Below are 25,881 nucleotides of genomic sequence, written 5' to 3'. Positions count from 1 at the left end.
AGAAAAAGAAAGGCAAAGGAGAAGACACTGTGGAGTCACACCTGAATGCCTTTTTTTTTTTTTTTTTTCCTTTTGCTGGAGTGAAGGGATTTTTTAACTTTATGGACAGCAAATGTGGTATTTCAACACAGTCATCAGTTTACTGAAAATGAACTACACTATCACTTTTTCTTTTCATAGAAATGTAACAACAGTCCCCAAAATACCTAATATTTTCAAAACTAATTAGAATTTTGATACAGATGATTTATCATTATATAAATGCTTTACATGTCCCTGCATTATGAAGACCCCAACTGACAATGCAGGGAGGGCAGAGATAAGATTATTGCTGGAAAGAGTATTTAACTCATATTCTCCTTTAAGAACTACCAAGAGCAGACTTGTGTGTGACATGCCAGGCTTAAAATTATTCTTTTCACCACATTTCTGACAGCAAAGTACATGCAAAGTGCCCAGTTTGAAGTCACTTAAGCTGAAATATCTTAATACCTCATTCACCGCACCCTTCAGACTTAGCACCTAAGAAGACACCAGCTGTTAGACTGCAACTCACCACAGCTCTTAACATACGTGTCCATCACCTCTGCGCTGATTCCATGAGGACCAGTCTCACTTGGGGCATGTTTTCTGAAGAAGTTCTGGAGAGAATGCCATGAACATATTTAGTTATTCCATGTGACATAAAACTGGGTCTTTAGAAAAAAAATATATTTAAATCAAGGCCACACATTATTACAATCTGTTAAACTAACAACAGCCCCCAAAACACCTCATAAGATCTAATTTAATAGCACTTTATTTATATTGTCTCAATCATCACATTCTCACACTAGACACAGAAATGGAAAAGCAGTTTCCTTTATTAAATGTTTCAGAATATTAACAATGCCCTCAAAAGTTACTTATCAGTAACTGTGAGTAACAGTACTTCCAATGCAAACTGTTTAGGTCATACCAACAAAAACTAAAACAGGATTAACAGTCCTGCTTTATAACTACATTTGGGAAACATGCTCTTAACAGGCTTTATCATCCTTATATGTCTCCCCATTCCTCAATAATACCAACTGCTGCTATTGAGTATAAAAAGAAAATAAACCTAAGTCATCAAATGGAAAATTCTAATTCCCTGTGAAATGTAGACAGGGCCAAACAATCCTTCCATGAGCCAGAAGAAAACTCTTAATCTTGAGTAAAAGAAAAGTCAGTTATATCCAAACCTAAGCAAACTTTCTTCCAGTAAGCACAATCTAAGGAAGCACTGAAATAGGAATGTGGTAGTCCCCTGGATGGCATGCAAGTTACTAAAACCATAAAGAAAAACTAAGACACTTATGTAAATGAACTTCTAAATTATGAACTGTAATTTTAATGTTGTTGATATAAGGTAAGTAACACCGCAACATCAAAACACCTTTTCTTTACTGCAGAACTGTGTTTCACCAGGCAACACTGATTTACTGGCTTTTAATGTTTTCAGTAAGTAATGTAGTAGTTATATACAGTGCTCATCTTTACTAGAACAGTGGTGAAATCCAAAATGAACATTCCCAAACAGAGTAAACCAAACTTCCACAACACCTAAAAGTGTTCAATTACTTTTCATTTCTTTGGCCTACGATGCCCAGCTATTTCATCATGTTTCAGCAGAGGAAATCTCACTCTTTTGGTGCACTATTTTGATCGATAATTCTTTACAGGAATAATTGCTCCTTATGTCTGCATAGCAATTGAAACAATAAGGCACCTACTTCCAGTCATAATATGTTGTTGTAAGTAATTGAAAAAGAACAGCTTCACAGGCATTTCTAAACATATTATTCTTTAAAAATATGTAATGGACTAAATTATGAATAGTACACTTCCAAGATTATAAAGGATTGTAAAGAAAGCACTTAATAATCTGTAAAATTATTGACTGTGCAGATGTATCTTATCACAACCTGTGTGGAATGGAAAGCTAAAAAAAACTACTTATGTAACTTGATGCTGGTCACTGATTCCTGACAAGTATTTGTAAAGCAAATGATAATGAAAAATTATAAACAATTTAAATCTTTGTATTTTCAACATATGTAGTTTATAGGAGATCTGAGGTAGTTTGCTTTGATTCACAGTTACTGAGCTACAAAAATTGCAAGCTTCAGTATCATGAACAAAAAAAGGAAAAAAAAGCTACTGTGACAAATCAAATCCAAATAAATATGCTGTATTTTAATTTAAAAAAAACCTATTAGCTACTCACCTCATATAGTAATTTGGTACGTTTTTATCCAGCTATATTTATCTCAGCCAGGAGAGCTCTGCTACCTAGCTTGTGTGCTGTGCTTGAAACCAGTATGGGTCTTGTGTGCAACTATTCAGTTGTATGTCCCCACTCATATCCATGAGAATTAAGAAATTCTGCTAACAAAACCAAGTTACAGTACCTATACAGCCACTATTGAGGGAAAATAGGCTTCAGAAATTATATGAAGAAATTATTTAGTTGCTTCATCGAAGAAAGAAAAGAACTAATAAAAAATATTTTGACAAGGTCAAATGAATGAAAGACAGACACTGAAACAAAATGTGCAGCAAAAAGTGTCAGGTATCTTCTATTCATCATTACAGCAAAGCCAGGATTTCAATATCATAACTAAATTCCACTATGTTTAGAACCTGAGATATTCAAGTGGTCATTATATATATATATATATATATATATATATATAGGCATATGATACCATAAAGGTATTTTACAAACACACGCACACATATATATACATATATATAAAATGCCTTTTTAAACATCTGCTGTAACAACCCAAATGTTTCCAGATGTATCAAAAAAATCAGCTGAGACACTAAGAGAATTTTGCACAAGATCTAAGCCTTCAGTTTACACTGTTTGATTAGAAGACAATTTACAGCTCCCCCATCATGTACCTGTATAGTTTCCTCAGTAGCAAGAACTTCTGCAACTGGTACTGATGGAATAAACTGCATGAAGCCTAAGAGAGAAAACAGCCAAAAAAGAAAATCTTGAACACACAGAACTTTCAAGCTACTCTATAATGCATGTTATGAATGGACAGAACTGATACACAGTCATTCAACTGCTTCTCATAGGGGAAAAAAAACAAAACACGTTTTTGTCACACTTTCCAATCTCCTGCCTTCAATAATTTTAAAATAACTTGCCATCAACACCAAATTAACTTAAAAAGGTGTGCTTTTACAAGTTTTCAAGATGAGAGAAAGTATGTTGATGGCTAAGCATTTATCCAGAATGCATCTAAACTTTGTTTTCTCCTCCATTTCATGCAAAGATCTCGAAATAGGAGTGTTAAGTTATCTATTCATGATCACACTGCAAGCAAGCAACAAAGACTGGTAACTGATGACTTTTGCATACTCCTAAATCCAGACCAGGCTTCTTTCATGAAGATATTTGAGTCACCTATGGAACACCGTGGATATTTAGATTGCTTAATTCCATGGCTTACACTCTAATGAGAGTTTCTTACACACTAAGAACACAGAGAGGAGATTCTTCTCCATTTTTAGGAAATAAATGTATTCATACCATGTTTTGTACTAGTTGCCAGTACTTTATAGGGTGTCAGCTTCAAATCCAGATTCTCTTTCCTTAACAGCTGGAAAAAAACAATATAGAAAAGCAAAGATGAATGCAACAGAAAGGCAGATTCTATTACTAAAAGGATGTGTATTGGACACTGATCTCCACAGTTTTTCACTGAAACTGATAATGAGTGAAAGCCTCTTTGGCAATTCTTTTGGTTTTTTCTCCTTAATCTACAATCATTTTTCCTTAATTGCATGTCCATATAAAAAAGAAAAAAGGCCACCTACAGATATGAGAGCTCTGAGATTATTAGCAATATAAACTGCATTAACAGTGTTTAACAGTCTTGCTTTTGACAAGGAAAATCAAGAAAACAGAAAGATGAGGATGTAGATTAATAATTCTCACCTTATCCATGAGTGAAATAATCTGAAGAATAAGTTGATCTTGACGTAAATCATCGCCATGCTTAAAAATTACAGGGTATTTGCCTCCATCTTCTGTCTTGAAGAATAACTGAGCAGGCATTAAGGCACTCTGGGAAAATGAAATACTCTCCTAAGCTGGTTCACAGCAGTGTTTGTATTAACACATTGCTACAATGGAGCTGCTCAGAAATACAATCTTTGCATTATATTTGCATTGCCTCAATGGCTTAGAGTGTACCACTTCCAATGATCAAAAGTGTAACTGTATTTTAAAAAGAAAAATACCTTAATGCTTTTCTTCCTTTTTAATCAAGGATACATTCTCCCTCCCTGCACCCCACAGCAGCAGAAGAGGAAAGGACAGAAGTATTCAATTTTTTTCTGCATGCATGTAATTCCAATCAACAAGGAAACACTATGCAAAGGGTCACAACAAAACAAATTTAAACTGATCAGATCAAAAAGCAACACAATTATAGGATAGGCAACAAAGAATTCCTAGGGACAAGTCATCTTAAACAATTAATTGCTTTCTTGATCTATTTAGCAAAAGCAAAAATGCCTTTTTACATTATTGTTTGAGAAAGCTCATTTAATTGTTTGTAATTTTTCCACATAAAAATCAGTCAAAGGAGGTCAATTATCTCCATGAATAATATAATCTATTGCAACTGACCAAGTCACTTCCCTCCACAGCAAACAAAAAAAAAAAAAAAAAAATTGAGGTATAGAGATTAATCTTGAGCAGTTACATTAGATTTTCAAATTAATACCGCAAAATCATTAAGTTCCACAAGTAAAGGCAAAATTATTCTTTATGTAGTCCTACAAAAGCTAATGTGATGTCCAAGGACACCAAAAATTAGTAATTCTACCCTTTTTAAGTCCATTTGGTTTTATATCCCATAGCTAAAGTGAGATATTAAATGGAAATATGTAAGCTGCCAGAATTAGGAGAAGAAAAAAAATCTGATTTTGAAACAAGTTACATCTCACATTTTCAGTCCTAGTTTTTGCATAGCTACAAAAGACCAATATGTAAAAATTGCCTTGAGTTTGTCCTGAAGAACTTCAGCTATTATTGATAGGAAGCATTTTGTTGCTGTTCCAGCAATCTTCTCCACATTCTTTCCCCAATTTTTAAATCATTCTCACACAAAATGATGATTTGAGTTTGCAAAGCTTGCTTTACTGACAAAATCTTTTCAATGTTTCCTCCAATCACAGGTGTATGAGCATGCAACTGCAGAAGCCTGTTGTAATGTATTGTGTTTCATCAGATTTATAATCACATGGTTTGTCCTTGCTCAGGTGTAACCCAACTCTGTTCCCTGCCCACTTTATCCCTGATTGGATGGTGTCTTGTCCCTGCCTCTGGGCCCTGCCCCCTGGGGAAAAAGCCCCCATAAGGGCAGGGCCAAGGTCTCTCTGGCACCGGCGACCTATTGGGAAGATCTCCAGCCAAGCAGGGCAGGACTGGAGAATAAAGCAATATTTTCCCTCTCAGACAAAGAGCAGGCTCTTTCTTTTTGCCATCGGCGGTCATCTAGCCTCATGAAGAAATAAACAACTGGTGCCTTATGTGTGGATCGAAGCCACAAAAGGTTCTCAAAAAGCTGGAAGAACCACTCAGGGAGCACATGGCTGAGGAATCTCACGCAGGTACGTGAGTCACGAAATGTAGCCCACACACGCAGAGACAGACCCGTCAGGCTTGGTGTTCGCTGTGGAGTCTCTGAAACACAGGATTCCATGGGCAGGGCTGCAGTTTTCTCCTTTGGACTCATAAATCCCATCGGAATGCTGCGAAGAAGCCCTCGACCGGCAAGCTGCTCCCAGAGAGAGGGACCACACGTTCGTGGAAAGCTGATCCTGGGATCAGAGACTGGAAGCTCTTTTTGCACCAAAAAGGGTCAGTCTCAGGCAAAAGGAGTGATTGGTAAAGAAAGGAAAGGAACGCTGGGTTTTTGGTGAGTACCACTTTCAGTTTTCTAAGGGAAAATCCCTTTAAAAGGCATTTATCCTCAAGGAAAAGGGGTTTTCCTTTCGGGGAAGGTTTCTGCTTTCAGAGTAAAAAACCTTCAAAGTGCTTTCTTTTGGCACCCTGGGGGTGGGTGAAAAAGGAAAGTGTTTCCTCTTTTTGGCTTTTTTTTTCTCTCTCCAGCAAGGGGTTTTTTTTTCCCTTTTGGTTTCTCAGTCACAGTTAAAAGGGACACAGAAACTTAAAATCTGAGCCAAAAATGGGTGCTAGGCTGTCTGTGTCTCAAAAAAGAGGCTATTATCAGATTTTAGGTGCCTCAGATGATGGGAAAACCCATTTTTCCAAGAAGCAATTAAAAAATTTCCTTCGGTGGTTATTTGCTCAATTTCCAGATGTATCATCTGAGCAAATAAGCTCCCCAGAATTCTGGGAAACTGTTGCAAAAAAATTGTCTCAATCAAGCTCCCCTAACGATAAAGAAAAAGCAAATTTTGCTCTTTGGAGCTTGCAGATTTTATCTGCAATGCAAAAACAAAATGAAAAGAAAAATGAGCCAGTTCCTTGTGGATTTTCCCCAGTTTCTCCCTATCCTGACCCCAAAATCTCATCCCCAGAATCAAATATTCCTCGAGAAACCCCAAAACTTTCGCCAAATCTCCCTTCTTCCCCAGTTTGTAAACCCCGGGTTCAGTTTGCTTTTGCAGGCAGTTTGAGTGCACAAAACACTCATCTTAGCGAATCCCAAGCTAGTCTTAGTTCGGGAGGGGGGTCACAAGATGGAGGGGACTCCTGTGTTTCCCAAAATGGCCGAAGCCATGTGCTCTCGAGTCACGAGGAGCCTCTCTCTTTGTCTGTCCCTCTTTCCCACAATCCCTTTCTCAATCCCTTCTTCTCCCCAGACCCCTCCTTCCCTTCGGTGCCGCCCCTGGCACTGCCCTCTCCTCTGACTCTGCCCGCTACCCTCAAACCTCCGCCCTCCGACTCCTCCCCGTGTGACTCAAGCCTCCAGCCCCTCCCTGCCCCTGGTTCCCACGGTTTCCCCCCCCACAGTCCCAGTTCCCACGTCCCAGAGGGGAGGGAGCCGGGAACCCGGAAACAGGAAGTGATCCCGGCTTTTCTGCCAGCCCTGTCACATACTGACAGTCAAAACGGGGGGGTGCTGTCCACAGTAATTGGGACCGCTTCCCTCCAACAAACGATTCAGGATTTATGCAAAGCTCAGGCCAAATTTGGATGCGAAAGTGAATACTTTTGCAGCCTTTTAAAAGCAAATTTAGCAGGGAATCCTGTTGTTCCCTTTGACCTCTGGCAGCTTTTTCTGCCCTCCTTTCATCCACACAGGTTAGGCTTTGGGACTCCACATGGAAAAAAAGATTAAGAGATTTACTCCTGGAGCTTTGGCAAAGTCCTGAAACGGCTGTTCATAACAATAATTGGCCAATTCGATTAGAACATCTATGTGGTGATGGTGAATGGGTCGCAGCACTCATGCAAGCTCAAGACCTTTAGCTGTTTTAGAATGCATTAAAGAAGTGGCTTTCAAAGCATTATTTTCAATCCAGCCTGATGGGTCCTTCCAACCTTACAGTAAAATAAAGGAGCTTCCATCAGAACCTTTTGTAACGTTTGTGGAGCCATTAACCCGAGCTATTGAGTTACAGGTTAAGAATGAAGGAGCCCAAGAACAGGTCCTGGAGGAGATGGCACTGACCAATGCAAACGAACAGTGCAAGGCAGCTATCCTCAGCCTGCCCTTCAGTGCCAACCTTAGATGACATGCTCCACGTATGTACCCAGAAGGTCTCTTTCATGACAGCTCACCTTAATCACAGTTCCAGAGATGCATTCAGATCACCGCAAAGAGCTGCCGCAGCAGACGCCATGCCCCACACTGGGCACCAGTTGTTTATTTCCTCACGAGACCAGACGACTGCCGATGGCAAAAAGAAAGAGCCTGCTCTTTGTCCGAGAGGGAAAATATTGCTTTATTCTTCAGTCCTGCCCTGCTTGGCTGGAGATCTTCCCAACAGGTCACCGGTGCCAGAGAAACCTTGGCTCCGCCCTTATGGGGGCTTTTTCGCCAGGGGGCAGGGCCCAAAGGCAGGGACAAACCACTACCCAATCAGGGATAAAGTGGGCAGGGAACAGAGTTGGGTTACAGCTGAGCAAGGACAAACCATGTGATTACAAATCCGATGAAACACAATATTAATACATTACAACAGAAGCCTATGCTTCAAAGGAACTAACTTGAAATAGAAAGGAGCAAGCTAAAACTGGTAGAAAACTATGCAAAAGGTATTCATCTCTGATTTTAAATACATTCTAATTACAACACTGTCAACAAGGAGTCTGATGAAACTACCATGCATAATAAATCTAGGACCTATTTGAGATGACAGATTTTACACTGGCTGTCACAGCAGCCAGCATGAATTTTTTCACTGGCAGACAAAGGCCTCCTGGATATAGGCCCAACTTGTACAGCAAATTTTGGTCATCCTAAAATTAGACTGCAGTCACCTAGAGGAATTGAACACAGATATATATAATAGAACACCACTGAACACAGGTAATAAATTACACTGCAAGCATTAACTTACATTTCAAACAGTAAAATAAGCAAAATAACCCCAGCCCTTTCAATAGTACATTGGCTGTTTTATGGTCACAAGCAGCTGCTACAGTTTGGTTTCAGGAATTACCAACCATAGGGATATAAGATTTACCTGTTAGCTGACTGCAACTGCCTAAAATGGACCACCACAGTGCTTTCCACTCTAGGAACTTAACTTTATTAAGCAATGGAATAGACCCACAGATCTAAATGAGACACAGCACACCTGCATTCATTTGCACGATTTTGATCTTAAAGTGGTACTCCTGTTGAACACAGGAACAAAATTCTAGGAAATTCTGAATGTCATAATCTGTATCACTCTTATAAAAGCTGCTTTAAACTTTAAAAATCTCAACTGAAAAAACAAAATAAAATAAGGAGTTGTTTTACCACTTTAAGAGCATGCTACAGTTGCATTTTGCCTTGACTATGTCAGTCCCTTCAAATCTTTCAACTAGTATGTCGAAGCTTAGGACTCACTGGACTTGTATGTCAGCTGTTCAGAAGTTCTCATTTACCTTGAAGAGTGTGGCTTTTTCAGGGATTATTCCTTTAATTTTCACCTGAGGCTCCAGAGGAAGTGGAATAAGTTCCATATCTGCTAAATTCATCTTTTCATTATCAGCTAACAATGCCTGAAGCCTCTCATTCTAAAATAACAAAAAAATTTTTAAGGAAAAATCCCACAAAACATAAAACACATACGAGGTATATATGAACTCCATAAACAAATTACTAGTCATTACTAACAAATATTCAATTTGTTCAATTCTTTATCCACACAAAGCAAAGTTTCATTCATACAATCCAGGGAAAAAAAAAAAAACAAACAACCCTTTATCTGCAGGAATTTGAATAAAAAAGGAGATATTCCACGTAGTGTTAATATAATCAAGCAATTTTCTAAGTTCCAGACATAAGAGTCTTATAAACTGAATTTCTAAATTGCGTGCACAAAGCACAGGATGATTTGTTTTCCATACCAAAATTAAATGTTAGTTATGTTTCAGAAATTGATTCAAATCTAACTCAGAAACTTTATATCCCTCAGTTCCACCAAGGAATTCCCTATCACCAAGGAACCTAATGGTCAAGAGCTTGCACTGATCTGATTTCCAGACTTGCTCAACATTCCTATATCTGTAGTTATTAGAAACACAAAACTTACCAATTTTTGAGTACTTTACACTTGGTGTACTACATAGTAATGGTCGAATACATTAAAGTCTCTAGCCTTTTCCCTTGATGAATATAAAAGACAAAAGGACACCAAGGAGGCCCACAACTGTTAAAAATAGTTCTAGTGGCTAATTGCTGCTAGCTAGATTGCAATCTTAAAGTAAAAGCTGTGTGTTTCTTAGTTTTACAGAAGTTTACTAAAAGAATATACAACTAAACACTACCAATGCACAAGCAGGAAATAGAATCTTACAAATTGAAAAATTATCCTCTTCTTTTAGCCTTCTTTTAGCCTGTTACTGATACACAGAACAAGGTGCCTCACTTTTTGTTAATAGGTGTTTTATTTTTCTGCAAATATTACCCATGCATTTAAAGAAACCATGACACTGAAAAACCCATGTTTAAAAATACTGATGTGTGTCAAAAGAAAAGGTTATACACAAACAGAAATCCCTGTGCCATTTCCACTTTCTTTCCCATACCGGCCTGTCAGGTGCACTTAAAACAATTTAGCTACAGACAAAGCTTCTTAAAACATGTAATAAAAAGACTTTTGCTCAAGATCCAACAGAAAGCAGAATTCTGATAAACACTTAACATATAGAAGAATAGGTTTGTTGATCTTGGAACAAATGAAACCTCACTAGTAACTGATTTTCTCTATCTACCCTGGCATATCACACACATGACAATAACCTGATACTCTCCCACATACCCCACAACATGCTCAGTTATATCATCAACTATTTAAATTTTCATATATTTAAACACCCTATGAGTGTTCTCAAGGGCCTCTTCTGTTTTCTAGATACACACTTTGAACATACTTTGGAACTTTGAACTACCAAAACCTTTCCAAAGTTTGTTCATAGTTAACCAAAATTATTACAGAAGTATGGATATCTGTTATAGATTTTACTGCTACAGACTTTAATGAAAGGCTACCATTCCTACCTATTGTCAAATTTAAGCCACAGACAGGCTTTCAAATTCTTTAGTTACCTTTTTCTTACGATTCCCACTTTCACGCTGCACTGCCTTCATTACATGAACCAACCGATCTACAAATGTCTGCTGGGCTGCCAAAAGCGACCGCATAACTCTGACAGACTTATCACCCTAAGAGAATGAAAAGAAACAGAATTGATTCCTCATTCTGTAATTATTTTATCTAGAAATCATTCCTTTATTCTTAGACCTATAGGTTTTAAGAGGTTAAGTGAATAATGATCCTGTCAATTCAAAAGATATTTTCTGTAAAATACAATCACAGTCACTGTAGCTGGCAATCAATTATCTGACCTAACAGTGCACTTCTATTTGCTTCAACAATTTCAATGGTGAGCAGTCATACATGACAAACCAATTCATATAGCCAAAGTTAGTAAAGAAAACTGTGAAGCACTGCTATGAAGCACAAGAGTCAGATTCAAGTAACCCCCCACTAAAACTGGAAATAGTATTAAGTGTGAGATGAAAATCCAGAAAGACTGCATATCTGCTACACAGTAAAACTTCCAATTCACAGATGCTTTTTCGACTGTTTTAAGTCTTTTTTCCCTGCTACTCCACCACCCTCTGCTGCCTACAAACAGAACAGCAAGTGCTGTTTCAGAGTTCCAGATCAGTCTCTCCACTTTTCATTTCAAGGACAAGTGTTTACAATAAATAGATAGTAAATAAACCACATTGATTACACAAGGCTTTTAGAAGGTTTTAGACCCAGTTTAGGGCAGAGTATTTTAGAATCAATATGTTACTAACAGGAGAAGGCAACAAAAGAGAAGAATGAGTTTTCTCTGTATGTTCTTTTCCTTTTTGGCAATTTCTTCAGCTTACTACAAATTCAAAATTCAAGCAGAAGTGGAAGCTTTAATAAAATTTTATTGCACATGACATACATACACAAAAAACACCAACTCATCCTCTTAGACACCTGCACGTTTTTTAAGGAAGGATTATCCCAAACCATTATGGACTTCCTCACACAGAAGCATTACCTTCAGTAAAGCCTGACTGAATCTTCTCATCACGTTTAAGTACATTTCGTGAGTCTTTGGGTCCCTTTGCTGAGTATCTTGGTCTTCACACTCCACTATTACATACCTGCAGCATAAAAACAACCCAAGTTATACCACACTCTTGGAGCTGCATGATTTGAGTGAAACACAGTAGACCTGTATTACAGACTTGGAACTAAAAATGAAGATCTTTGAGATCTTTAGCTTAACCAACAGCTGAACTCTTAAAATTGCAGAGGTCCCAATTCCATTTGCAACAGTAGAGCCTATTAAAATGTCTGTGGTTTTCCACTTAAGGTGAAGGGTCATCACTCAAAGAGCACACACTTGAAGTCCAAATCATATGAACACTCTGGCCAAGAAGTACAATTAAGCATGTTTTCCACTGTGATACCACCTTCTACATAATTTAGTGGCTGCAAATTTGCTATCTAAGAGCACCTGCAATACAAGGAGAATCCCACCCTACCTGCTCCCTATTTTACCATTAGAAATGGTGGAAGGAAAATTATTGGTCCTAAAGTAGCTAGGCAGAGTCTACGTGCTAGAGCTTCCATTTCTAAAATTATGAATCAGATACAAAACTTAGTAGTACAATCTGAAAAACTTAAATGCTGAAAAATTATTTTCATGTTAAGCAGTCATTTGGTATGTTTTTGTCTAAATTTCTTCTTGCAGCACTGACAAGCAAAAAGTAGCTATTTATGGAAAGCTACATACATATCTTCTTTCTGTTAGTCATTGTACAGTCCTAGTACTACCCAGCAAAAACAAGCAATAAACATACAATAAAGTAAAAACATATAATAAGCACTATTAAAAAACAGGAAGAAATTAGCATCTCAGTAAATTTTCAAACACTGCATTTGGATTTGAAAGTGACTAATTCAAGACATTACCTTAAACATTACACGTTCCTTACATACTTGGGCATAATCTCTTTGTGACAGAATAATTGAGAGACAAGACTAGAGGCCTGTCATTTGATCAGATTTAAGCAGTCTTATTTATAAATACACAAAGTATTACATCCACTAGAATAAGGCATATGTAACTTATTCCATGTGTACAACCCCAATGAAATCTATAAATAAAGATTCCTTAAAATCAGCGTTAGAGACTGTTCTCTCACAAATGTCTATATAAAAGTCCAAAGTCGGCACACCTAAACTTGAAGGAAAAGGGGAAATAATGACTTGAAACATGCTATTTTCCATTTGTTAAAAAGCCCTGGGCAGTTTCTCAAAGCTATCTTGAAACAAAGAGTTCATACTTGGGTAGGTGTTTCATCTGTAAAAAGCAGAGACAGAAAAAGCAGTAGCACTGGCTCCTGAGGCCACTGCTAAAGGACAGGATAGCTTTACAATGACAAGTGACTGAGCAGAAGGTTTCATTTTCAAGGTTTATTGTAGTTTTTCCATTGTTATTTTAGCTGCATGCTGTGTCTGGATAGTTGAAACATGCAATTGATCAGCAGCTATGAGGATTTATGGCTACGTCAACTCAAACAGTGGCTGCAACATTTGTATTTTGTCATGGAAAAATTAAGATGTCTGGAAAAAAACAAAGAATAAATTGACTAGGGTTTTTGGCTTAGTGGACTTTTCTTATAAAAAATAAATTCAACAAACAAATGAGTCATAAGTCAAAAACTTCACTGAGTTACGGACATTTGAACTTTCTGTAGATAGAGTGTCTGAGATACTGCTGAAAAGTAAGAGAACAGTTTCTTTCAACCTGATAGAAATAAGCTAAGCTACCAATACTTACATTAATGAAGAATATTTGATTATGTCAAGCACTTGGTTTCTACTCACACCAATTCAGCCTGCAATTATCTTAATAATTTACATTTAATAGTAATTTTTAATGAAGCCAATCATTATCTTTGACTGCTGCAACAGAAGTACTACTGCTTGCAAATGTATAGAAGTCATTCAGTTAAGTATCTTAAAATTCAACCTACTAAAAATAATTACACAATAAAACTTAAAAAGTTATAAATGGAATCTCTCAGCATAGTTTATAGGTTTCTTCTAAGATTTTTATAAAAACAGTTTGCTATGTTTACATCACATATCACACTTAGTTCCCAATTCACTACTTATCTGTGGTTAATGCTCAGCACACCAAAATATGATTACATCCATTCGTATTTTTAGTTATTTGATGCAGCTACAAAGGTTACAAATGAGAATCATATGACTTAGGTTTAGCCATGTAAAAGGCACCTAAGGTCTTGCTTTTAAAATACACATGTATATACAAGTAAATAGCTGTGAGTGTTGTGCATATGTAGATGTTTGTACATACATAGACACACACTTTCAAACAGTACAGCTCTACAAATCTCAGCTTGCTCCAAATGAGAAAATTCCTACCTGCAAATGCTTGTCCAGAAGGCTTACACGTTACTATTTTAAGTATCTAATTTTACTCTTAAGCCACTGAGCTGAGACAAGATCCTAACCTAAGCAATCCTATCTCTCTACAGTATAGATGAACTAATATTTATAAAGTTCCCCCTAAGAATGCGCACATCAGCAATGACATTTTGTTTGTGCTCAAGACCATAAATAGAATAAAACTAAAATTAGATTACAACAACAACAAAAAAACTGTTTTATGAATCTTCATATCATACACCTTTGATTAATATTTAAGTGTATAATGTCAATATTCCAGCCAACATTGTCAAACATTATAAGCACAAAAATTACAGCCACACAGACAGCAAAGCAGAGCAAAGGTGAACTTAATCTCCCCCCCAACATCTCCAACACCATAAATAATTTGAATGACAACTTTTAACATAGTTAGGCTGCTTTTTGTGACACTATACCTAATGTCCTAGACATCACCTTCTTTTGTCTATCAGTAAAGCACATTTCTGCATTTTATAAGCCTCTGTTTATAAATTACTATGTTCAAATGCATATTGTTTTAAAATCTACTACTTTACCCTGAGAAAAACTGAGATTCTGAAGCTCTCAAGACAGGTCATCTTTTGGTGAGCATCCCGCTGGGAATTATAGCTTTGATTTCAACTACATGTTGATACAGTATAAATAAACAGTTTCTAACATACCAGTACAAGTAGTTTGCCAACGTGGAATTTTTGCATGCCCGTGATATCAAGAAAGTGCAAAGGTCTTGCTGAAAGGGATTTAAGAAGAGAAAAAAAAAAAAAAAAAAAAAACACAAGACAACAAACCGGTTATAAAGAACTCTAAACACCTGAGGAAGAGACAAAGTTAAGGAAAAACTCCAAGTAAATATAAGAGTTGTTGAGAGATATATTCATTTCTAAAATCTGAATCCAATCCAACCTAATATTTAAATCACATTAATACATTAATTTAAATATTTCTTTAAATCCAGCAACACCACTAAAAGTCTGCTACTCCAGTAATATACTTACTAACATATAAAAAGCACATAATGTTCTCCAAAAAGAAACTTCTAATTTATAAAAAAACTCTTTGCTTCTATGGACTTACGTCTTGCTGTAAATGCTGTAACATTCAACCCCCAAAGAGATTTCCCACTCTGTTTTGTATCCAGGGCATCTAACATCTTGAAGATGTTCTACTTTTCAAGTAAACAAATTTGTATGGGCTACACAGCATTTAGCTGCTGCTTTCAGGTTTAATAGTCCAGGTAGCAAGAAATTTATGTAATCTTTACTGATATTCTCTATTTGAGGCTTTTTTTTCTATGCAGTATTAAGACTCAAATAGGACAATTTGCAACAAGGAATGGATCTTTAGTTCAAAGACCAGTTAATCCAGATATCAGCTTAAAATCAGATTCCTTCAAAATGCCTTTACCTTCTATCTTTCCCTTCATCCAGTCCCATTCCTATTACTTGTTTACTTCTGGCATAAACGGAATATAGTACTTGGTAGAAGTAAATCAACACAGTGTCTCACACAGGTTCAAAAAAGATGACTTGCCGAAGAATACAGCTACAGAAAGAACAGCTTGCAGAGACTGAAATATTTGGATAACTCTTTCTCTTAAAAGAGTGTTTTAGATCTCATCGAACACATGTAGTTGTCAGTGTCTAATCAGTATGTGATAGCCTTTGCTATCACTAATAATTCTCTCCTTTACAGAAGAGTACTTTAATTCCATGAAAAATTAAATTTCCAGTCCCCCAGTTTTGGATACCATGATCATGCACATAAATAGATGCCCTGTAAAAAAAACTCAGTTAAGCTATTGCTATCTTCTTAGCATTTTCTTTAAATATATATTCTTTAGGCACTTTAAATATACAGTAAGATACACCCAAAGGATCCAAATATTCATAAACAAAAGCAAGAAACAATACCACGTCACTGGAAAAGTACAATAAATACAAAGTAAACTGTGTGACTTACATCAAGGTTTTCATTTTCTGCAAGCTCTTTTGTCTTAGAAGTAAGAGGTGGAGAGGAAACAGGTGGAACAGGACTCATAATCTGGGAACTGCACAAAGGAAAGCACATAATTGGCATGATTCAAAATTCTTGCATAGGGACCAGGGAGCATATACGGAAATCACAATGAATTTCACTTCCACATGATAATAAATTCAGAAAAGAAGTATCTTTGAAGGTGGCATCCCAACCCTGTTTCAGAAGAAACTGCTTGAACAGCAACTTTGACAGGCACAGTTCCTGAAAAATCTGTGCCTGGAGAGCTATACAATTTATGCCTGTGAAGGACATTCACTTAAACAAACTTTGCCATTTTATTACATCTTCCTTGCAAAATAAGCAGACATAGACAGGAATTCAAGAAATCTGCATTTTCAAGAGCTTTCTCAAATGTTCTAAGATGGAAATGCTAACACACAACACCTGCAAGCACTAGTCTTTGGAATGCAACCACACATAATAGACAAATACTTATTCACAAGGTGAAGTTTTCAGATGGTAAATATACCTGAAAGGAAGTAATTAAATACCTCTCCTAAGATCTAAGTATCATTGCAGCCTCAAAATACACCACCCTTCTCACCACACCCACTTTTACAGCTTTTCAGAAAAATCAATGAAAAGCTGTAGAACAGTAACACAAAAAGTTCACCCTTGTGTTACAAGTCATTAGGAGCTTAAAAGTGAAAATCCTGAAAATCTGTAACAAACATTCACAGAAGAGTTTGTTTACCTAGTTCGTTTGCACTTTACTTAATACTTTATTATCTACCTCAGTCTTTCTTTTGGATCCCTGCAAGTATAAGAAGTATGCTTCCACAACTCTCCCCATACACCATCTTTTGCAGAAGCAGGATGAAATTTCTTTCCACTTCAAACTGACTGAACTTTAGATCCACACTCTCTCATGAAAATGGGAAGTGGAACTTCATATCATTTCAGTGAAGACATCTTAATTTTTGCAAATACAGAAGGAAGCAATGATAGGGTTTTTCCTGCTCTACAGAAGTTTTCTTCCTCTTTTGTAGTAAGATCAAAGGCCACAACTTTACAGTTTGCTCTGTAAACTATGTGTAATCATAGGAAACACATTTCGTGCTTGTTCAGGATTTGTTTGGTTTGCTTTTATTCTTGGGATTTTTAAAAAATATTCAAATTATAAAATAACATGTTGAATATGCAATGCTTCCCTAAAAAGAGAATTAAATTTGATGGCTTAGAATTTTATATATTTCTGCCTTTCTGCTCGAAGTCTAAGCTTCTTACCTGTCTATTTCTGGAGCATTAGATCCAGATGTTGTCATAGTTTCTGACATGGAACCTTGGCTGTCCCTCTTGCTAGGCTCCAGGCCATTCTTTATGTCATCAAAGTTTTCATACTTCAATGCTTGGACTAACTGTAGCAGGTACATTAGCAAATCCTTATGGAGGAAAAAAAAATTCAAGTGAAACAAGGGTGTCAGTCAAAGCAAATTACAACTTGTTCTGTTCACAAAACTCTAATTTACAGATAAACTTTGTCAGGATTTCGTCACCTCTAACAACACAGAACTGAGAACCACAGAAACTGAGGTCTCCCTAAACAAGCAATATACCATAGCAACATGGGTGTTGGATGTAGTTTGACTCCCAAAAAATACTGAATTATGATTCTACTATTCTTTGTTACTCAAAGACAGTATGTGCTAATTTAGTGACTATTCAAGTGTAATTATTACTTTAAAATTCGCTTCAGTGAAGCTGCCCTAATTGCTTCCAGCATCCAGAATAAAACTTTCAATTTGTGTCTCACAAGAAGACTGAAGACACAAGCATAAAATCTGGACTATGGTATGAAGAATGGTGATTCTCTCTTCTCTTACAGACTTCTTTTTTTTTAATCCTTTTTGTAGCTGGGGATCTAAGAGAAAAAACACATTTCTAATCTGTTTTAGACTGAAGAACAGAATTTCAACCTCTTGGTGTTTAAAATCAACTTGCCTTTACTGTACAACTTTTTCTGTTTAGTTACCTTCCAGTACTTTGCAAAAAGTAGATTTTTAATGTCAAAGCAGTCTGACCTAGGCTATTGAAGTAGGCTTGAAAATATACATATCCTGGGGTGACTTTTTGGTGCTTGTATCCCCAACTGTCTGTTCTCTTTATGCTGTATGTTAAGTTCTGTACCTTTAAGACTAAGTACCCTGATAAGTAACAGCTGTGTTAATTAACCAATACAGCCTTGCCCCTGATGAGTAACAGCTATCCTGAGGGAAACTTCGGAGGGAACCAGCTACTAGATGGTTCGATTAGTCTTTCGCCCCTAGACCCGGGTCGGACGACCGATTTGCACGTCAGGACCGCTACGGACCTCCACCAGAGTTTCCTCTGGCTTCGCCCTGCCCAGGCATAGTTCACCATCTTTCGGGTCCTAGCACGGACGCTCACGCTCCACCTCCCCGGCCCCACGAGGGGGTGGTGTGCCAGACGGGCTGCTGGTGCGCCCAGGGCTGCCAGGCGCGACACGCACCCCAGGATCACACCTCAGCTGGCGCATGCCAGCCCTCACCTTCATCGCACCGCGGGCTTTCGACAATGGCCCCTGACTCTCACAAATTTGCCGTATGATATATTTATGCTCCCTATTTTAAATTCTATTGATTGCCAAAGATTCAAGAGTTCTGGTAATACATTCAAACCTGAGTTTGCTTTTTTTTAACTGTCAAAATAAAATATATAAATCACTGGTATTTAACATCTTAGGTTCTATTAAGTGGGCTCTATTCGTAACCACAGCTCATCACATTCTAATCAGTATACAATTAGAAAGACCTCATTTAAACAGATAATAGTCTACTAATTTTCTCTAGCAAAAGAGTATTATGATACACTGCTTCAATTCACCAGAATAACCTGCTGAAAATCCTTCTGTTGACTATTTAAGTTCAGAGGACTTCTGCAGCTTAACACTCAAAATTTATCACTGGTTTTTGGTGACAGCATACTGCTGTTTTAACCTTGTTTAACAAAACCAGCTACTACTGGCTGTTCACGCTAAGACAATTATCAATGTGTGACACTTAATAATTTGAAGACTGCTCCCCAAAAACCCTACAATAAATAGCTACACAGTGAACTATCTTTTGTTTTCATTTACCAATATTCACTATAATGTCGTAGAAAGTAGCAAATATTTCAAGGACTCAATGAGAGTAAAAATCTTGAGATCAGCTGACTTTTCCATGTACCCACAGACCAGCGAATACCTCATCATCAGCCTGCTGAAGCCTAGCGACAGCATAGCGCCGCACTGTTGGGTTGGTGAAGTGAGATGACAGAAGTTCCAGAGAGTCTTCCACATCCATGGGCTTCCATTTGCCCAGCAGCTCCAGTGCTTGTTTTGCCTCTTGTGGTAGATCCCAGTTGACACACTTCAGGAACTTTGTCAAGGCCTAAATAGGAGATTGGACAATTCATCAGTAAAAAGCTAGCCAAAACAAATTATTTCAAAAATTAACGTCTCACATAAAGGTAGAACTAGATTCAGATTTCCATAAGCACAGACCTGGAAAATGATTTGTCACAAGATCCCTTTCAGCCCAAACCATTCAACAACTCTACTTACCTTCTCCTGATGAGTAAGGTAATATCTGAATTTCCACACCAAATCTTGTTCCTCATACGTTAGTTGCTTTGTTGGTGGATAACTCACTATGATCTATTTGATATACAGTCAGAAAGTGAATTTAAGAATGTGAACAGGCATAATCAACAAGTTAACAAAGTATGCTGTGAGAAAACACAACACTGACAACATAGAAATAAATAGCTAGACAAAAAAAAGAAAAGGAAAAAAAAAAACAGCTTTCCAACAACACACAGCTATGGCATCATGGTGATGCTCATCAGTTACACGCTTGCTTGAATTGACAGTGCAGGCAAACACGGTTGCTTTAAGTGTACCATTCACACCTACATGACGTGCACAAAGCACAACATTCTTAACCTCCCTAAATGGTTTAAAGAAAATGAACAAGCACTTTGTGTTCCTGAGTTGGGCCCTTCTAACTAAGGACTCTGAAACATTTCATTCATGATTTTCTATAAACTGAAACTAACTGTATTTTCCTTAAACTGTCACCATATATTATTACCAACCTACCTAATAAAATGGAACTTAACCATCTTATGACTGACTTACATTAAGCTGGTCTCGTGTAGTTGCGTTAGGCTTCAGATCGTGATCAGAAGGTCCACTTCTTAAACTTCTAGCAAGTTTGTGATGTTTGCTTTCTACTAAGTTCTCCTAAACGCAGAGGATAAGTCAGTATTTATAAACACTAAATTTCAGAGAAAATTACTATTGAAACAAAACCATCCAGCAAAGACTCACCAGTCTCTTGAAAAAAGCATGGCAATGAAAATTCAAATCTGAAAGTACAGCATCTTCTGGCTTTTTTTGTTTGTTTACTTTATAAAAAAACTCCTTTAATAATATGTGGAAGGTTGTTGGGAGTTTTGAGGGTCTGTTTCAGTTTAGGACTTAACAAACCCTACCTTGCCTTTCGGTGAATTGTTGCAAATATAAGCGTTTCAGTCAACACATCCATGACTGACAGCACTCAAAAACGTGCTAGGCACTTCATAAACACTTTCTTTAGGATGATGTTTGGTGCATAAAGCTTTGTATGCAAGAAAAAACATCTCAAAAACTTGTCCCACTGTTAATACCATGTTAGCAACAGTAGGAGCCACAATAGGAGCCACAGTGCCAACAAGTTTTCAGCAGCCAAGGCAGTTTCCAGCATTGTCAGACTTGCTATTGCAGTGTTAGATTACACGGTGCTCAAACAGTGTTGCCAGTACAAGCCCACTTACATTAAGGTTCCCAAAGCTGCCAATACCAGTCCCACTGAATTGGCATCCACAATAATGGAAATCTTTTCTAGAACTGTACTTAGGCACTGTCTACATGAAAGACAACATAGAAGAGAGTGTAGGGAGAAAACAATTTAACAGAGGAAGTGACCAAGAGATACTCCACCAGTCTCTAAAATCTACATTCCTCTTCTTCAGCTCCCTCTTATCTTCCCGCCCTCTGACCTCTTTTGCCAACAATCCCCCTTCTCTGCTTTCTTACGCCTCATAAACAAGCACATTAGGCATGGAAAGGAGGAGGTGAACATAAGCATTAAATCAATCCTTGTATTTTAATCTAGCAGCAGCAGAAATAGAAAAAAAAAAAAATTCAAACCCACTGATATTTCTCAACCGGTTAAATATATCTTTCCGCTGGAATTTTTAAATATTTAAGATGGCAAGGTTTCATCTACATTTATGAAAAGTTCGACAGTAATTCTGTAGTACAGTTGGCATTACATAAAGCACACTTACCATAGACATCTGGGGATCTGGAATCTTAACAATTTCAGGACTTGTTAAAATTGGAGATGACTCATCACCATCCTGAATGACAGAAGTTGAAGGCATATTAAACATCTCAAGTTTTAGTGAGAAAAATATTATATTAATGCATTGTGAGCTCTACTCCAATGGAAGAATGATTCAGCTGCTGACATTTTTAAGGGGAAAAAATAAAAAAATAAACAGATGATTTTTCTTGTTTGTCTTTTTCCCATATGACAAATGATGTGGCAAGACAGACGGAAGTTCACCAGACAGCTCACAACTATGCTGACACACAGGTGAGTAGAGAAATTTGCCAGCATTGTCACATGTCCTCTGGAAGCACAAAGAGAAATAAAACCAGGCTCTGTATTTCCACCAAACCCAACACGGACAAATACAGCAAGATACACATAACCCTATCTATCAGAGGTTCTATATGCTTAGAGTCTAACGCGTACTGCCTAAATAAGGAAGAGAGAAGCTAAAAGATTCCTGTTTGAACCAGCCACAAGAAAAAAAAGAAAATTAAAAGCCTGCCACATTACAAAAGTAGCAACTGTCTTCCAGACACACAGCAGCGTGGTTTTGTGCTTCATGATGTCCAGATGGTAACTAGGCATCAATAAAAGCTATGAAAGGACATTAATTTAAAATGCAGAATAAAAAAATCAAACTCAGAACAAAACAAGCTGAGCATAACATGTGCTCTGCTTTATTTATACTTAGTCTGTTTACAATTATTTCACTGAAAATTGAGATCAGAATTTTTTTGACACACCAACATTTCCCCCAGTAACTAAGTTTTGAGGTAACTTGCTCAGGTTTCTTTCTGCCCCAGCCCCTTTCTTTTCTTTTCCAATTACATATGCCCTTATGGGATAGCTTTACTTCTCTATTTTTCAGAGGTAACTTTCAAAGGAGAGGTTGTTTCAAGGGGGAGAATCATTCATCACTAACAAGATACATGAGTTAAAATTGCCATTAACTTCCCAGGAGAAACCTATTTTTTTCCTACTAAATAAATTTTATATTGCTGGGTACAGTAAAATTTGTCTTATTATTAAAATGCTTCTTCAGAAGGACATTTTAATTGCATTTACTAGTGTCCTATGCCTTTCTGAAGTAAAAATTTTAACAGAAGTCAAAGTAAAAGCAGTAAGAATACACATATCCTCCCTAAGGGAAATAAACATACAGTCTGCCTGTGGCTGGTGATGGTCCCAGAACATGAGCAGGTTGCTTTTCTCATTAGTCTTTAAAAGAACATGCATTCAAACATTGAAGAGGCATAGATGACATTTGTTTACAGTATCTCTGCTCTAAAAGCATATTGCCTAAATAATGAACTTAGCTCTGACCTCACTGCACAGAAATAGTATCATCGAAGTATTTCCATAATACCAAAATCCCCTGCATAACTAACAATAGACTGAACTGGGATGGAGTCACAGTGAAAGATCAGCATTCACATTGTACTAAGCCTCTGCCATCACACCAGGCAGAATGCTCAGACCATGGCACAGTAGTTTCATAGAGTCAAATTATATAAAAAACAATGCACGTGGAAGAAATCTTTCTTTTCATCAACACATCTGATGACAGACCAATTTCTATCTGCCAATAGATAGAAATCTTCCAATTCTGAACTATAAGGCTGCAATCTGACTTTGCCTTTATAAAAACAAAAGATTCTAATGTCCCAGTGACAAGTCTCCACTCTGTTTAGAACCTTCACATGAAAACCCTGCATGAAAATCTTGACACAGGAGGGGATTCAGTAGCAGAAAACTAGTAATTTGCTACTAACAAGCATTCAAACTCTTTATAGTATCCAGATTCCATGAGGATTCTCTAGGGATAAGCAGTAGTAAGACCCATTGCTCTATATTTCCTTCAGTGGGGAAAAAAAAAAAAAAAAAAAAAAAATCAGATACATTAACTGGAAAAGAAAAGCTTTCAGACTGGTAAAAGTGGAGCACTTAACCCCCAATTAAAAGTCTGTGGCAGACATTAAAAATTCAAAACTCATTAGGATGAGGACAAAAGCACTATTGTCTAAAGTTTGCTTACTTACAACACTAAAAAAAGCCTTCAGTCTGTCATGTCAAAATGTTTATAAATGAAGGTTAAGGATTTTTTTTTTTTTCCAACTCTAATGTTAAAAGAATGATTTGTACACTCATTGCCACCAGCTTTGGAACATTTCAACAGAATTATGATAATGACTGTTTATTTTAAACTCTTTGAATGCAGTCAGATCATGCTGTAGAGTGAAGCTGACAAGTTCTAACCATTCACTTCAAGCACCAGGAAAACCATTCTTAGGGTTTCACTGCATGACAGAATAAAGCCTTAAGCTCCACCAAAACCTGCCATGAAACCAAGTTTTTTCAAGCATTTATGAGACAACTTACGGTGTCAGGAGCAAACATTTAGAACCAGATTGTTTAATGAAATACTCAAGAAGGCACAATGACATCATCTGTCCTAATGTGAAGGATGCCAGCTGTTTAACTACCCTTCTGTAATTCTCCATTATAGCTTGAGAGCAACATGTGCAGCAGCACCACAACCCTGCCTATACAAATTCAGTAAACCAAACCAGTGCCTAAATTAGTACTTAAATTTGGCCAAGTGCATCCTTCTGAAGTGTGTCTATCCTGATCATGCCCACATAGACAGCTTTAGTTCATGTCACGAAAATGTGAGAAATCCCTGACATCCTTTAACTGCCAACAACAAAGTGATTGTGATGAAAAACAGGCCCAGACACTGGGCCTTCAGCAACCTCTTCCCTCAGTGAATCTGCTCCTCTTGGCTGCAACCCTTCCTAGCACAGGCAGAACCTGAGATGACCTGCTATTTTCCCATCAGGAAACAAAAGCAACGTCAATACTTAACAGCTCTAACTTGCTTTAAACTGCTGTGTTACAGCACTCTGCAGATATTTCACTACAATAAAGTCAGTGTGTGTGACTTTATACAAACATCAGAGTCCATTTAAGACAGTCCACAAAATTTGCAGAAATTTCCGAATCAGCAACATGCCTCTGTACTTGCCCAAAAATTAGTTTCAGACCACAAATAAGTAAGGAGATTCTATTTATCTTATTCATTAACCAAGACATCATTTAAAGTAACATAAATGCGAACCAACATCTCCCCACCTCCCCCCACCAAAAAAAAAAAAAAAAAAAAAGGGGACAGCAAACCAGTGATGTAGACACTACTTCTTTCTTTAAGTCCATGAAAAGATCTCTGATAATCAAATTTATTTAACTTTTTTAACAAACTGAATGCAGCAATCATTTACCTGAAGACATGTTTCACTTGAAACCTGCACAAAAATACATTAGTGATAAATGTTGGTGTTATTTGTACTTGTTAAATCACACAGAATTTCTGCCTAAATTGAGAAGTAAAAGTGATGCTGTTGTTACAAGCAGACCCTATCCCTCACATCTTGAATGCTGTATTTAAATGAAGTTAACACAGAACATGGCAAGAGACACTGCCACCTCACTTCATCGTAATTGAATGCCACGTCAAAGAACCTCAAATCCTATCAGTCGCTGTTTAACAGGCTAGTTCTTCCTAAACACTTGAAAACAAATATATCAACAAAACTGTGACAAGTAATCTCCACTTCGACTATCGGTCACAGGCAGGTGACAACAGAACCTTCTTTCATTATGCTCAGTGCACGGGACTGGTGATGCCCAATACACAGACTGCAGATTGTAATTGGAAGCATGACAAAACTGAGAAAATGGGTACTAATTTATGTACCATTTCCTACTGCTGTCAGAAAAGGGTCAAGAACTTGTTGGAAAGCTACTTTGTAACAACAAATCCCTCAAACTGCAGTCAGTTATAGCTCTAATATGCACATTCAATGACTTCATTTCCACAAGAACAGCCAATTCATAGTCATTCTGTTCCATGCACTTTTAATATGCTTCAGAAACATCTGTTAAAAGAAAGATGCATGCTCAGAGTCTGAATCTTCTTTCCTGTATCATGCATATCTATAAAACAACGATGATAGAAAAAATAGTTGTGTGTAAATCAGGAACAATTCATCCATAATGGCAGGTTGCTGGAGGTAAGGGCGAAAAGTAATTTTTAGGAATGCCATGTTCTTTTATAAAAAGAAAAGAGCCAAGACGACACAAAGCCACGTACTCATATATTTGCACCTGTGAAAGGTATAGCATGTTCTCATGTAAAAAGCTAGTAAAAAGCCTCAATATTTTGATCATATTC

General features: G+C 37.2%; 1 protein-coding gene across 3 annotated transcripts in view; it reads right to left on the bottom strand.

Moving 5' to 3' along the window:
• The window catches only part of PIK3C3 (phosphatidylinositol 3-kinase catalytic subunit type 3), a 70,937-nt gene that overhangs the window by 32,160 nt on the left and 12,896 nt on the right, over positions 1-25,881 (bottom strand). For 2 of the 3 annotated variants that reach the window (XR_009208616.1, XM_040090299.1), the window contains exons 7-21: positions 21,601-21,672; positions 21,085-21,174; positions 20,408-20,512; positions 19,832-19,924; positions 19,473-19,658; positions 17,494-17,648; positions 16,189-16,276; positions 14,892-14,959; positions 11,783-11,888; positions 10,785-10,901; positions 9,119-9,250; positions 3,980-4,108; positions 3,572-3,641; positions 2,932-2,996; positions 557-641 (exon numbers count right to left, since the gene is read on the bottom strand). Coding sequence is in view for 2 of the 3 variants with exons in the window: in XM_040090299.1 (XP_039946233.1) it covers positions 557-641; positions 2,932-2,996; positions 3,572-3,641; positions 3,980-4,108; positions 9,119-9,250; positions 10,785-10,901; positions 11,783-11,888; positions 14,892-14,959; positions 16,189-16,276; positions 17,494-17,648; positions 19,473-19,658; positions 19,832-19,924; positions 20,408-20,512; positions 21,085-21,174; positions 21,601-21,672 (1,561 nt within the window). In the remaining variant the exon portion in view is untranslated. The remainder of the gene's footprint in view (positions 1-556; positions 642-2,931; positions 2,997-3,571; positions 3,642-3,979; positions 4,109-9,118; positions 9,251-10,784; positions 10,902-11,782; positions 11,889-14,891; positions 14,960-16,188; positions 16,277-17,493; positions 17,649-19,472; positions 19,659-19,831; positions 19,925-20,407; positions 20,513-21,084; positions 21,175-21,600; positions 21,673-25,881) is intronic. The other variant, XM_040090300.2, reaches the window with a different exon arrangement.

Source organism: Hirundo rustica, chromosome Z (assembly GCF_015227805.2).
Source record: "Hirundo rustica isolate bHirRus1 chromosome Z, bHirRus1.pri.v3, whole genome shotgun sequence".
NCBI lineage: Eukaryota > Metazoa > Chordata > Aves > Passeriformes > Hirundinidae > Hirundo > Hirundo rustica.
The sequence above is the reverse complement of the archived record's forward strand: the minus strand, read 5'-3'. Positions and strand labels throughout refer to the sequence as shown.